This window comes from Embiotoca jacksoni, unplaced genomic scaffold (assembly GCF_022577435.1).
Source record: "Embiotoca jacksoni isolate LCO1_2020_lvr unplaced genomic scaffold, fEmbJac1.0.p SCAF_4, whole genome shotgun sequence".
Lineage (NCBI taxonomy): Eukaryota > Metazoa > Chordata > Actinopteri > Embiotocidae > Embiotoca > Embiotoca jacksoni.
This window is the reverse complement of record NW_027185392.1, coordinates 20,293,539-20,308,718: the sequence shown is the minus strand read 5'-3', so window position 1 is coordinate 20,308,718 and position 15,180 is coordinate 20,293,539. Positions and strand designations below refer to the sequence as shown.

Below are 15,180 nucleotides of genomic sequence, written 5' to 3'. Positions count from 1 at the left end.
GCAATGTTTGTGCAGCTACAAGAAATCACCAGCGTAGTGTTTTGCTTGCATCTAAGGGCAGCGACTCCATATGAGTTGCTGCAGGGGAAAAGCTTTACATTTTCCTTTTGCATCTTTAGTGCAGGAACACCATTACTTGGTACGCAAGAGTAGCTCCAATGGCCCTTCAATAATAGAAATTGGGCGCAAAGGAGCAACCTAACATAAAGGAGAATATAGGATCACAACTGTGTTGCATGATAACAACAATTACCCAATCATAAACCTATACACTATCATTAACTTATAAAGCAGCAGTGAGTGGGTTTTTGTTTGTCATGGTGTGTTTGATGGTCACTGCATTGAAGTCAGAGAAAAATTAGAAGCTGTATGAAAAGAAACCAAGTTAAATGTGCCGATTTTTTTTAAAAGGCTTTTCTGAGTTGTGCTCTTCTTCATCTGGTCCTTTGATGGAGTAGCTGTGTGGATGCTTTGGTCAAATATGCCCTTAGGTGGATAGCATATGTTTTTTTCAGAAGCATGGAGGTACAAATCTATATTAGTAAATTAGAAAAGTTCATTTTTCAAGTTAAACACAAGGTGAAAACATTTCATGAAAAAAAAAAATAACGTTCGGCCCTCGGGCAAAGTTTTTCATTCGGCCTGATCTAATTTCACTCACATGTCCCTAACAATTATTCCAGATATTATCATCCATACTACTGACAATAGAATTGACACAACCTTGAAGAACAAAACAGGAAAAACGTTAAGCACACAACATTTTGAAAGAACTTCAGGAGTCTGACTTTCGTTGAAAAGCTATCTCACTTTTATATGACACTAGAATGACATTTAAGAAAACAGAAAAAAAACAAACTAAAAACATGCATTTTGTGAAACAAAATATCGGGTTGAGGAGATGAAGGGAAAAAGAGAGAATACACACTCTGGAATACATGAATACATCATCCTTTCAGTGACCTTTGAATCATGTTGACATTTGAATCTAATACATGAATTCATAAATATAATCTTCTCTCACCATATTGCCTATCTATACGAGTCTCATACATCTAACTGTACATCTACTGTAGCATATTGCATATCTCGAATTGAGGTGGGGTAGTCAATAATCATTTAATACTCTAGCTTCCCTGTGGAAGGAAGATAATACAATTGAAAGAGAATAAGGAGAGGATGAAGACAAAGTAGAGAAATAGATAAATACTGAGGTTTCTACTGTCTCACCTCAAACAACTACAGAAACATCCCGCAGTGTTTTGACGTTGACATCTTTGTATATTTGTGGCTGTCTGTGTGTGTGTGTGATAACGTGTGCGTCATTGTGTGTGGTGTGTCCACTATATGATGCTGTGTCTGCGTGCATATAGGTCCACCTGAGGTCTACCTGGTTGGGATTTCAAAGATTGTGATACAACTATATTATATGATGGGTCTTCACAATTTGTCAAAGTGACAAACAAGTGCTCAAAGTCACAAACTACATCATTTTGGACCACATTGCTTGCCATAGCATTGGCTACTTTCTAAAATCTTGCTACACTCAAGCAGACCTGAGTCAAATATTTCTTTTGGTTTGATGCAGCAAACCAAAACTGTTCTGACTTCCTTGTAATCTGACTGGACATAGAGGACCATACAGCACGGGTTTCTAATGCACACGTTTGGCATCCTGCTCTGCTGAGTTACACTTGAAGTACATGTATATGAGCAAATATCTGCTCTGAAGAGTTGCATTGGGGCTTCTTGGTGACTATAACAAGGGACGGGCAGGTGACATAAAAACTATATCTCAATTAGCCCTGCGCCAGGGCACTCATACATGGGCTTATACAGATGACATGGAACTCAAGATGTGGCTCTGCTAAAGCAGTGCCAATTTAAAGACAGGGGAATGTGTTCAAACTACGACATAGCAAGGTTACACTAACAATTAATAGAGCTTAAAGTTTTGTTATTCTTTAGGGTGCTTCCACACGTGCTACTCTGTACCGTACTTGAACATGTCAGAGCCCATAGTCTAGTACAGCATGTTGCGGACAGATCGATCGTACCTAATCAGGAAGGGCTCTTACACACTAACCCCCAGTAACAAATCGTAGTTAATATAGATACACAGGACTATGATATCAGTAGTTTATTTTATGGTAACCTGCTGTAATTTGCTGTTCTCTTTTGCTCTCCAAGCATACAGTATGCCTCTTTCTTTACATTATTCCTTGGATACTGCCACCAGCAACCTACTCAATGTTTATTATTTTGTATTTCATTGTAGCTCAATGCTGTGCTTTTTTTATGTCTTTCTATGCTGTTCTTTTCTCTCTCCAATCACCCCAACTGTTTGAGGCAGAGGGTCACCCGCCTCTGACTCTGGTTCCGTCCGAGGTTTATTCCTGTTAAAAGGGAGTTTTTCCCTCCTGATGTCACAGGTTTTATACCTGAAGTTTTTTCGAGAGTTCTTTCTTCAAGCTATCACTCGTGGGAATTGTTAAATTGCTGGGTTCCTCTCTATTATTGTAGTTGAGCTTCTGTTGTAAGGACTTAACAGTGACAGGTGCCCTAAGGTGACTTATATTGTGAATTGGTGCTATGTAAATACAATTAAATTGAAAGTGATTTCATCATTTTAACTTCACTTTTGAGAAATCTTGTTTTTTTTCTCTCCTGCTGTGGTAAACAGCTGACAATACTTCAATATTAATGTTTTATTCAGTGGTCAGCATGGTGTTGGGATGGCAGTAAATTGAGTTTGGTAAGAATCTTTGAAAAAAGAAAAGAAATCAGTCAGCATAATCTCAGCAATGACAAAAACGGTTACAGTGCCCTGTGGCAGGGTTGATCCCTAGGTAGTGAGCATGTCAGTGGAAAATTACTCACTGAAATATTTTGATAGAGGAACATTCTCAGCAGCATCTTTGAGCCACTTGGGAAAGGAAACAAACACTTATTTTCTTCATCTGCAGAGACTTATTAAGTTTGTTAGCTCTTTTGCAGTTTGTAGGCAGAGCTACATATTGTTCAACTATCAATATTCATCTGCAAGTTGTATTCAACAACTGTCTGATAGATGCTGTTAGTGTGTTGCACTGAGGGAGAAGCTGAAGAATTCAGCAAAAATCGCATTGCATCAATGTGCTTTTTATATTGAATTTTTTTTTTCATGCTTTGTTTCCCTCTGCTTTACAAAGAATGTTTGTGCCCTGCAGGAAACACTACCACCTAGATCATAAGAAACTCTTAATGTGTTTACAGTGGTAACCTAATTTATTTTCTTTCTATTTTTTGTTAACAGTTACATACAGCTTCTAGGTAGTTCTTAAGACTTCCAGTCTCACAAGTCAGTGCTCACTTCAGCAAAACATTACTCTTATATAATTATATTACTAGCATCAGTGAAGCTTGTTAAATACATGGATACACCTAACAGACATTTTCAAATACTGTGTTAGGTAGCAAAGCATTATTTGCCAATAGTATTTGGCCCAGGTCTGCACTCAATACATTTTAGCCCTTTCATGGGTATAAAGAAAGCAAAAAGAGTCCACTCCGAAAGTGGCCAATGCTTCCACTCACTACCCAAATGTAAAGTACTGTCAGCAGCAGTCACATATCCATTGTTCTTTTCAAAGAGGCTCTTTGTCAATTTTCAGATGAGCCGGGCTTCTTGCTTGTCTGGGTCTCCCTCTTTCTCACAAATGAAGACAGACACGTCTACATTCACACAACTTCAATATCTTGAAGTTGTTAAAAAACAAAACAAAACAAAATAAAAATACAGTATAGCTAACCTTTCAATTTTCCATTACTCACAAAGCTGCTAGAGAGAAAACAAAAAGGTTGATGCTACTGTTACCAATGGATATGAAAAAAAAAAAACAATGAAAAAAAAACCGGAAAAAAAAAACACCTGTACAAAGCTCAGTTCTTCCTAAAAGAACCTTCAGAGTTTGCCATCTCTCCAGTACTGACAACAGGTTTTAAACAAAGGTTCAGGGCACATTGGGTCAAGCAAGCCTTGTTCCTGCCATCTAAATAACATTACCTTTGTAATGTTCATCAATCAGAGCTATTTTCAGGCGTTTCTCTCAAATGGCTTTCTGAACATTCTGTCAAGATGGCTCAAATACAGCCCAGGAGCCCAGGACGGCCATATTTTTCAAGGCTGAATCCTGGTAATGCTAAAATGCTAAGCCTCTTTTCATTAGTGTTAAGACCTATCAAAGAGCAATCACATGTCCCGTGGGAAAGAAAGCATGTCAAAACTCAGAAGCGACTGTTATCTTTTGAGAAATGACTGATCCTACGTAGACAAATCTGAGGACGAAAGAGAGAGAGAGAACAGACGACTCAAAGAAGAAAGAGAAGTTCTGAATCTGGTTCACAGGACATGTATTCACAGTCTCTCCCTGTTCTGTTCAAGGTCCAGAAATGCAAATGCTTGAAGAGTTCCACTACGGAGAGGCAACAAGTGTTTCATCTTTTTTTCCTGGAGCTTGTGTCTGTGGGCCGAGTGCTGCTTTTCATGCTGAAGCCCGTGATACCACTTTCAGCCTCTTCACTTCTTGCCCTTCCTTCTGTCCATGGGTTGGACAAGAATCCATGGACATCTATGCCGTAGAAGTGGCGGCCATCTTTACTCCGGACAGACAAATTGGCTTGGTCCAGTGAGCCCGTGCTGTTACATTTCTTAACCAGTGGGGGTGCCAGAGAGCCCGGGGTGAGCAGTGACGTCAGTGAGAGGCTGTTCAATGTTTCTGACAAGTGTTCACTGTTGAAGGTCTGGCGGCAGCCATCTCTCACCATCCCCGTGCACACGTCATCATCCGAGGGGTCCACGGAGTCCTGTCGGGGGCAGCCGGGGCTGGTGCTGCCACCTCCACTGCTGCTCTGACTCCTCTGGCTCCTCTGGGTGGCTTGGAGGGTAAAAGAAGTGCTGCGTCTCTTTAATAAAGAGTGACCCTGGTCTCCTGTGGTCTGTTCCTGGGGGTGTAATGGGTGGCTGGGGAGAGGGCACAGGAGAGGCATGGGGAGATTCAGATCTCGAGGAGGGGAGACGCTGAAGCTAAGCCCTTCTTCCAGTGTGGTCTGCAGGCTGCCCTCTGAACTGCCTGTGGCCAGGGAGGAATCGCTGTGGGATGGGTGCTGGACAGAGAAGATCATGATTTTGTTATTATTATGTCAACCAAAGTGGAATTTTAGTTTAAAACCTCAAAAAAGAAAGATTTATGTCTTACTTGTAACTACACCTCACACTCTTTTAACTCTTTTAACTTTTAGTCCGTTTCATCCCTTGATCAAAATTGGCACCTGAGTTGCACATGCTTTTGTGAGCATCAGCGTCTGCGATTTCTTTACGCACCTGAAACTTGAGCAGATCGAAGTTTTTGACAAATTATTGGGGAACACTAAGAAGTGGCAGGGAGCCAAATCTGGCGGGTAGTGGTGATGGAGAGCGACGACTGTGTTGTTGGACTGTAAAATAAAACCCACCTGGTTGCACGCCTGACGTTAATGCGCCTATTTTGGTTTTGGATGTTCTGCCTCGGAAACGTGAATGTCTCTCAAAACACCTCTCCAGGCCCAATGCTTCATTGTCACAGGCTTCTTGAAGCATTTAAAGGGTCTCCGTTGTCTATTTCCAGAGTTTAACACAAAATTGGATGACCGCCCATCTGGTCATGTCCACGGAGAAATAGCAGACACACCCAGACCACTTCTCACAAAAGTATGTGTAACTCGAGTGCTGATTTTAATAAAGCGACAAAACTTAAATGAGTACTTACTCACGAATGTTATTTCTTAGCTCATGATGCTTTGCACCATTTGTGGGCAACAGGTGCAGTCTTGTACATTTTGTATCCACCCTCATATTTTGTTTACACTTAAATTCAGATTATTCCTATATGGCCTTAAAAATGGAAACTTTGCATTAACAAAACTCCCCCATATTGAATTCTTCACGATTTTTTGTTTTTATCCCAGACTGCTATTTTCTTTTACCTTTAAACCCTTACAGTTTAAAGTTCAACAGAGATCAATGTTGAAAATAATGGAGCAACAGCACAGCATTTAAGGTTTACAAAATATGTAAATTATAAAATGAAACAAATAGGAAATGATTGTGATTTAAAGTTCATCCTGATTGGAGTAACCCACCCAATGTGTCATACAGCAAACTGTTACATAGGAAGCCAGGTTTTTGTTATTATTCTTAATCTTGGCACTGTTACTGTCATGTTGTCATTATACAAGACCACGGGGAAGTTAAAAGGGATTATGAAAAGGGAGAAATGAAAGGACTGAAGGAAAAATAATAAAAAGGCAGTGGAACAAGAGGGGATATGCCATGGAGAAGGCATGGAGAGATAAGGGAAATAGAAGAAAAGCGAGAGCGAGAGAATGTGAAGAGCACGAGCCAAGAACAGTGCGCAGAGTCGGTATCAGACTCAGGGCTGGCCAGGCTAATTAGCTGAGTGCCGCAGAGCATTACTGAAGCAGCTGAGGATCACAGAGGCACTCAGGCATGAGCTAAACAAACCAAACAGGTAGGGGAGAAAGAAGGGGAAATCTGTCTCCATGGTTACAAAGAAGAATAACTCAAATAAGGGGCTTTCCGTTCTTTTTTGTTTCATGCTGGAGCCAACAGAGGGGAGGTGTTAGTTTCAATGAGGATGCAATAACTTCTCTTGACTTTGACAGAACAGTAGAACATCAGTAGAAAGCTGTAAGTGACATACAATGATGAGAGCACTTAGATCTGAGGTGCAGAAGCAATTCCTACATGTTTAGTGTCTTAATAATGGGCCACAGGGATTTTCTCTTTCACACATATCTCCACTTCAAGTGTTGATTTCTGATTAAATCAAGTGCTTTTGCACCTCAGTTACTGTAGCTGTAATAATATCATTAAAGTCAATATTTTGTGTCGGTGATTTGTGTCTTTGTTACTGTGTAGCCACACATTAAGACTCGTTACAAAATCAGGTTTCCAACTCACCTTATTTGCACTCACAAAGTTACTCTGGATTTTACATCCTTTGGCAAAACTATTCAGACTACATGATGTGTATTTGATACATGACAACTTTGGTTCACTGAACAAGCATTCAGAATGATCTCTTTACGCTGTTCCATCACTTCTCTGATGTCAATCCTCGTCTGTCCATCCAGCTACAAATGAATTCATTCATCTGCTTATAATACCTGCGAGGTCAGGGGCCTGCTGTTGGCTCCGGGTGAGCGGAGGGAGGCCCAGGAGGCTGGGGAGGCCAACCTGGATGGCCCTCTGTCTCCTGGGCTAACTCCGTTCCCAGGGCTCTCTGGATGAGCTGCAGCAGCTGGGTGGAAGAAATCTGCTGGTAGGTGGAATTTAGGTGAAGATCCACCCCCACCTTCACTGCAACTTCCTCCATCGCCATCTGAAAATAGAGGTTGCAGTTAAAGACAGCTTCGTCTCTGCTAGTGTTCATACATTTGTTTATTTCAGCGTACTTTGTTGTTTCCATCTCCCCCCATCATTCATTGTCAGGATGGAAATGCCTCCTCTAACCTTTAGCATGTAGACAATTACTAGACATCAAACACGGTCACTGAATGCTTTCAAGCACCGCAGTGCAAGATGATCCTGCACACTAACTCAACAATACCATTGCAGACAGGATAGTAGTATGTTATTGTCGAACTGGAAACTGTTTTAGGTCTATTTCCACCTCTATGCAGATGATACACACCTCTATATCTGAGCTTAATCTAGATCAGAGATGTTAGTATGTCAGTTAGTATATTAATATGCACATTCAGTTTATTTTTATGAAGCTGCTAGTTGGATTGAACCATTTGGATTTGATGTTTGATCAATTTCTGAGGAAACCTGCGAAGTGTGCATTACAAGAACAAAGACGACTGCATTGATGAGGTTTATTATTTTTGATGCTGCTTATATTGTTTTCTTGTATCTGTTTCTACAATGTTGACCAACTTAAGATAAAAACAGTGGTGAAGTTTTTTCTTTTCTTACAAGGGATATTATCATAAAATGAAAGTCATAAAGTGGAACATTTTGCTCCAAATGAGACCTCCAGCAGCATTCCCTACTTACAGAAGTTATAGTTAAAAAGTAGTTTTGTTGGCAGCAAGGAAACCTCGTGAACACCTTCTGTGTTTTCAGTGACATTGTGCCTTCGACAGACTGTGATGAGATGACTTTGCCATTTATCGCTCCATCTGTTGTGGTGATGACGGTCACGTTACGAGGGGGTGGGGCTGGGGGTGGTGAGCCATCAGCATACCGTAACATGTCATTCATTAACATCTCTGTGCGTGCCTCACGCCTGGCCTCATCTATCACATCTTTAATTGAAGTGGAAGCCAATCAGCTGTGTGGAATGTGAAATGTGAGTGTGTGTGTGTGTGTGTGTGTGTGTGTGTGCGTGTGTGTGTGTGTGTGCGTGCGTGCAGGTCTGTGCTTGCCCCAGATACGTTCACAGAAGCCTCCTTTAATTTAAATGATACTATCAATGTCCTGCCAAAGTGATGACTTAATGAAATCATGGCGGTTCACCATCAGAGGGTCGAGGGGGTCACAAAGAACACTGATAACAGGGGACACCGATGAAATGTAACATGACTGGTTGATGTGAGCGATTCAACTGAACCATTTGACTGCTGTTGGATGAAAAATTATCGACGAAAAGTTAAATTTACGAAAAGGAAAATCATTTTTTTTACAGCAATATATACAGGACAAAAGCGTTGGCACCTATGATGTTTTTGTGACTTACATTAACTACGTGACTGCACACACAAGTGTTTAAAAATTTGATCAGCCTCAATTGTTTGTTATCCAACCGGTACCCTGGGGTAACTCATAGAACAAAACAAACACATTTACTTTTAAATTCAGTGTTTCTCACTAAAACACTGTGCATCTCCTTAAGGTCTAATTAAACATGTTAAATGAAATCATTTTTGAAAATCTAAATTTTGTATCAAGACTTTTGTATTGCAGTAATCTGCATTGTTTACAACCATGTTTGCTGGCTAGCCGTACTCAACTTTCCAACCTTTGCTGGCACACAGCTGCTGTACATGATTTTTTTGACCTGGTACCGTCACTGACTCTGGGTCTGTGTAACAGCTTTAACCTGGCAGCAGTGGTTGTGACTGTGCATGGGATACAAACAAAAAGGGGCCCATTTGCAGAAATATTGCTCCACAGTGGTCAGTGGCCGGAGAGAAATAAAGCAAAATAACTTACCAACATATTCAGTTAGAAATGCATAATGAAGTCAGTTTCCCACTCTTGTTTCTGGAGGCACTCTGTGTTCACTCATTACTTAAAATGAGCAAAGAAAAAGACCACAAATTCTACTGTGAATCAACACTACAGATCACAGCTCCTCCGTCAGAAATACATCAGAGGAGCAACTGCTTCATCTGTTTATAGCGCAGCTACACAAGCCAAACATGTACGAATTTAGTCAGTAATTGTTCAACATGCAACAAACAACTGCAGTCTTATTTGAGGGTGTGAATAGCACGAGCAGTTTTACGGACGACAGAACAGAGCAGTTAGGATAAAAAAAAGTTAGAGTTGTGCAGCCTGCAGCTTTTGAGCAACGGCCTGACCTCATCTTCTGCTTCTTGATCTATTAATAACATTTAAAACTAATCTGCAAATAAAAAATACAGACAGTGGAGATAAATATTTGATGAGAGATCAGGATTAGTACGACATATTGACACACACACACACACACACACACACACACACACACACACACACACACACACACACACACACCTCGTTTTCAGAGGCTTCTTCGACAATAAAAGCAAACTAGGTTAGTCACGGACGTCTGGGACGAGGAGGTTCAAATTCAGACTTGTTTCCGAACCCCAACCATGTTTTTTTTTTTTTTATCACAAACCCTAAGCATGTGTTTATTTAGTTACCCCCAACCACGAGTTTTTGCAAAAAAATTTAAAATAGTAAATCACATGACTCAAAGCATGCAGTAGGTTTCATTTTCGTCCACTACAGGAAAACGTGTAACTTCCACGCTTATAGCGCCAAGCTTAGGTATCTCACGTTTTGCTGCAGTGGACAGGTGTGTCTATTTTCCGTGACACCAGGTTGGTCTACTACACAGAGCTAAATACTGAATGTAAATACAACAAATTGGTATTGCATGAAAAATGTCAAATATTAATAGCATCAAAAATGGGTTCGATTTATGACACTTTTAAGGATTACAAATTACATTTATTGATGCTTATTTGCAAAGTATTGATTCACATACTGTAGGTGGTTTTGACAAACAATGGGTGGCTATTTTGTTGTTTATGCTACCAGATACATGATGTGCATTCATACAATACAGTATATTTCATGTTCTCTATCATCATGTTTACCTTTGCAATTTGCCGGGCTTTGCTGCTCCAGCGAGGGAGGACTGGACTGAGGATGGATGCCCACCTCAAACAACTCCTGGACACCCTCCTCACTCCCCGAGCTGGAGGTACGAAGCCCTCTGTAGCCCCCTTTGGTGGGCAACTCATCCGAACTGCGGGAGTCATTGTTGCCCCTCTGAGAGCCAGATGGGGAAAAAAAATAAGAGCAAAATTGAAGGAAGAGGAGTGAGTGAAAGAGAAAACATTGATGATATCAGGTGCACTGATGTTCACTGGAGCAAGAACGATGTCAAACTAAAGCATTGCATTTCCTCTTGCCATGATGGAAATCTGAGTACGGTTTGTTTGCCTTTTCATGTCCCTTCCTTTATCCTTTCAAACAAGTCTGATCAAAACTGAACGTGGTAAAAAGAACGTAAGGGCAGGCTTCAAAGCTTCAGATGGCTTGGCGGTTGTTGTTGGTTGTAAACTGGATCAAATAAACTGGTGTTCAGTCTCACAGTGATGAAACAGGCCAGGTGGAGCCACTGTGAGCAGAGAGCATGAGTGTTCATGGGAAGATGGAGATATAAAAGCTCACGCCCACACAGACACACACACACACACACACACACACACACACACACACACACACACACACACACACACAGATGCACACGCAGACGCAGACGCACACACACACACACACACACACACACACACACACACACACACGCACGCACGCACACACACACACACAGACACACACGCAGACACAGACACACGCCCACACGCCCACACACAGACACACAGACACACACACACACACACACACACACACACACACACACACACACACACACACACACACACACACACACACACACACACACACACGCCCACACGCCCACACACAGACACACAGACACACACACACACACACACACACATCCCAGTATGCCCATATCAAGAACACAGTGGGAGGCAGTGTTTTAATCAGGCAGTAAAGCATGTAAATAGTAATTAATGATGATTAGCAAGATGGAAGGGAGGTGATGACGACATTTGTGACTCCTTAAAGCCCTGAAGATAACTATCTGTGTGTATGAGTGGTTACAGCTAATGTGCATTTTTGTATTACTCGGTAGGTGATTCCATTTCTCTTGTTAGCAAAATGACCAAAGAACATCCCTCTTGTTAAGCCGACATCCCTCCCCTCCATCCCCTGGTAACAGAGAGTGCAGGCACGGGCAGACTAGTTGTTTAGTTGAATATGTTAGCCTCGTGTGTCCGACTCAATGATCCTTTATCAGACTTGTTACAATCTATGGCCTTGATCACGGCTCTGAAATATCAGAACTGTGCCGCTCATTGATAAATTATATTGTATTGATTAATGATCTCAGTGGGCCATCCTCCCTGTTAATAACAAGTAATCTAATGGTTACACTTCTCAGGGCTTATTCCTAGAATCCCAACCTTCTCTGTTCATACCCCCTGTGCTGGGCTGCACAATGAATACGTCAACGTGTCGGCAGGATATCTCATCTATATTTGAATGTCAAACATGCCCTAAGATGATTTATGTTGTTATTTAAATTGCACTGAATATAATTAAATTTATAGACACCGACAAGAATATTAAACTTTTACAAAGCTTCAACATGTTTTGTGTTTGTGTGCAGAAGCGTATTTTATCGCATGGCCTGCGTATCATCAAGATGAGTGAGTGTGATGCGAGTACAGTACATGCCGTAAGTCTACGTGTGTTTTTTTGTGTGAGTATACCTGGCTCTCACTGAGCAGCAGCTGGTAGCTGCTGTGTTCATCCAGGCTCAGGTCATCGGGCAGAGCCGGAGACGAAGACTTGTCTGACAGCTGCTCCGACATGAGCGATGCCTGCTCCACCTCCGCCAGTCGGATCTGTCCCACAAACACGCAGTGACCAGTCACATTTCAGTAATAGTTTGTCCACAGATTGCATAGTGTATTTTAGGGAGTAAGATTATAGGCCGTACTGAATGTACGAATTATATCATCCTTTAAAGACTGGATCAATACCCAAATGAAAACTTCACATGAAAAAATGGCATTTCACGCTTTTCATTTTAGAATACTTAGAGTACATGCATTACATTTATATGAATACAGCACCGTTTGTATTGCCAAATAGATATGTTTAACCAACATTTTTAAAATGCTTGATGCTTCCAGGGTTACCAACATTCATATATAATGTTTCAATGGTTTAAAAATAAAAAAAGTCCCATCACATTTTAAACTCACATTAAGGAGAGCAGAATAAATAATGAATTGTAGATTTAACTGCTTAGTTCTGAGGGAATAGAAACAAATAAGAAAAGATAGGACGAGTAGGACAGAGAAAGAGAAAAAACAGATGTGTACTGTATGAGAAAAGTTGGTCACATTACATTTGAGCACATTTGCATTCCAGCCAAACGCCATGTAAATTAAATTTGATCTGATTGAACAATCTCACCACAGAGGTTCTGGGTGAAGGAGTTATGTATGTACGTAGAAGCTACCCAGTTAGGTCAAACTTCTTCACATGCATCCTGATATGTAAAGCACATCAATAGCATATGCTGCTGTGACTCATATGAGACACAAGCTCACATCACCATAGATTGAAATGTAATGTGCAGCTTGAGCATATATCAGGTGGAAACCAGGCAGTCACCTGATCTGAAATTGGTTTTAGTTCTTATGCGAGACTGATGTACATTCACTTGTGAGGCACATGTGTGTAAATCATTTGGTGGTGAAAAGCGTGATTGGACCTTTGAGAGAGACGTGGCATGATTGTAAAAGGCAGAGAAAATATTGAGCTAATTTTGACATCTGACCCATATGCAATATTAGATGTACTGAAGCTATTACTATCTTAGAAACACATTTAATTTGTATATTAACTGTGTCTGATTTTATTTTGAAAGGAATAAAGTCAGATGAAAACTGGAAAAAAACAGTTTAAGTGCATATAACATACATCTTTGAGGGATAAAAATGAGATTTTGTCAGTTAGTCCTTCACATATTGAACACACTGAGCACAGCAATTCCGTAGCTATGGGAACTTTATTAAAGTTGTGTACCATGTCTTGATTAAAATGTAATCCCAACATTCATTGCTCATTTGCATATATATTACAAGACCATCAAAGTGACCTTCATCTCACCTTACTGGGATTAAACAGTGAAAATCGTTTTAAAAATATTTCATATACATCAGAATTTGGCTTTAGCTCCATCTCTGGCACACAAACCTTTTTTTATGCAGACTTCTTTTATAAATCTTGACACCTTGAAAGATTAGATGATTTCTATTCATATCATTTATGAAAATCTATTGGAATCGTTCATTTGAAAAAACAAACTGCTCAAATTAAGTATTTTAGTTTGTTGGGCGGAGACCCCAAAACAACAGTGAAGAAGATGGAGTTTCGGTGGTTAAAAAAAACAACTGTAAATTCCAAAGCTTTCGAACATTTTTAGGATTATTTATACGTTGAAAGGCTTCTCGTGAGTTTCTGTCTGGAGATACAATCGGTACACACGTAAATAACAATACTGTCAGTGAACTGAGCTGAATACAAACAACCTGGGGAAATGGAAGATGGTGTGGATTCATGTACATTCATCTACATGTTCAATCTCATTGGCTGGGGGATATGGACGTATCTGTGTGTGTGTGTGTGTGTGTGTGTGTGTGTGTGTGTGTGTGTGTGTGTGTGTGTGTGTGTGTGTGTGTGTGTGTGTGCTGGATACATCTACAAGATTAATACAAAGTGTGTCTCTCCCCCTTTGACCCTCTGACGGTTAACCGCCATGATTTCATTAAGTCATCACTTTGGCATGACATTGATAGTATCATTTAAATTAAAGGAGGCTTTTGTGAACATATCTGGGGCAAGCACAGACCTGCACACACACACGCGCTCACACACACGCGCTCACACACACGCGCTCACACACACACACACACACACACACACACACACACACACACACACACACACACACACACACTATGACTAATATAATATGGTATGACCACGGGCTTTATATACACATGCTACTTACTCTCACTTTGCATTTCACACACAAAAACACTGGATATGTTTATTCCACAAACATGATTTTAATGAAGACTGAAAGAGCTGATGTACGAGAGGATTACTCGAAACAACAGCAGATTGCAGGTGTTGGTTTTAGAGTATAAAGCTTGTTTTTTTTTTGGAGCATGAAGGCTTGTCACTGAGTGGAAGCATACATAAGTACGTTAAGGGACCCATTTTCTTTCAGGTCAATGTACCCAGACCTCTCAAGCATAAATATGTTCCTTCTATGATGGAAATACTGAGAACATTCGTGCACTTTTTTATATAATTGTCCTCTAAATGGCAATGTCCCCCTTCCCTGCTGTCCATTAAAGCTCCGTAGCTCTGTGGCCGAAGATGTTTTTGTTTTCAACTACGCATTCATGTGAACACAATGGCTGCCTCACGTATCCTGCGTCTGTTTGGAGTATTGGTTGTGTACATCCTGAGAAATGAAAGCAACGTGTCTCCAAGGTTTACTATTCACATGATCAGTGAGGGTGGTGTCGGGGCAGTATGGAGACGTAACAGGGTCAGGGCAAGCAAAACTAAATGGAAAAATACAGAGTGGGGATGGTGCCGATGGCGTGTTTTGTCGTAGTGACCCCCTTTCCATTGTTACCGTGTTTATTGTTTACATCCTTGTTTCTCTGGTGTGCCTTCTG

General features: G+C 40.8%; 1 protein-coding gene across 1 annotated transcript in view; it reads right to left on the bottom strand.

Annotated features, from left to right (window-relative positions):
• Window positions 1-788: 788 nt before the first annotated feature.
• LOC138208799 (voltage-dependent T-type calcium channel subunit alpha-1I-like) overlaps window positions 789-15,180 on the bottom strand; it is a 139,823-nt gene continuing 125,431 nt past the window's right edge. Inside the window, exons 33-36 of the mRNA XM_069166920.1 lie at window positions 12,184-12,318; window positions 10,417-10,591; window positions 7,207-7,421; window positions 789-5,145 (exon numbers count right to left, since the gene is read on the bottom strand). Coding sequence (XP_069023021.1) covers window positions 4,477-5,145; window positions 7,207-7,421; window positions 10,417-10,591; window positions 12,184-12,318 — 1,194 coding nt within the window. The 3' untranslated portion in view covers window positions 789-4,476. The remainder of the gene's footprint in view (window positions 5,146-7,206; window positions 7,422-10,416; window positions 10,592-12,183; window positions 12,319-15,180) is intronic.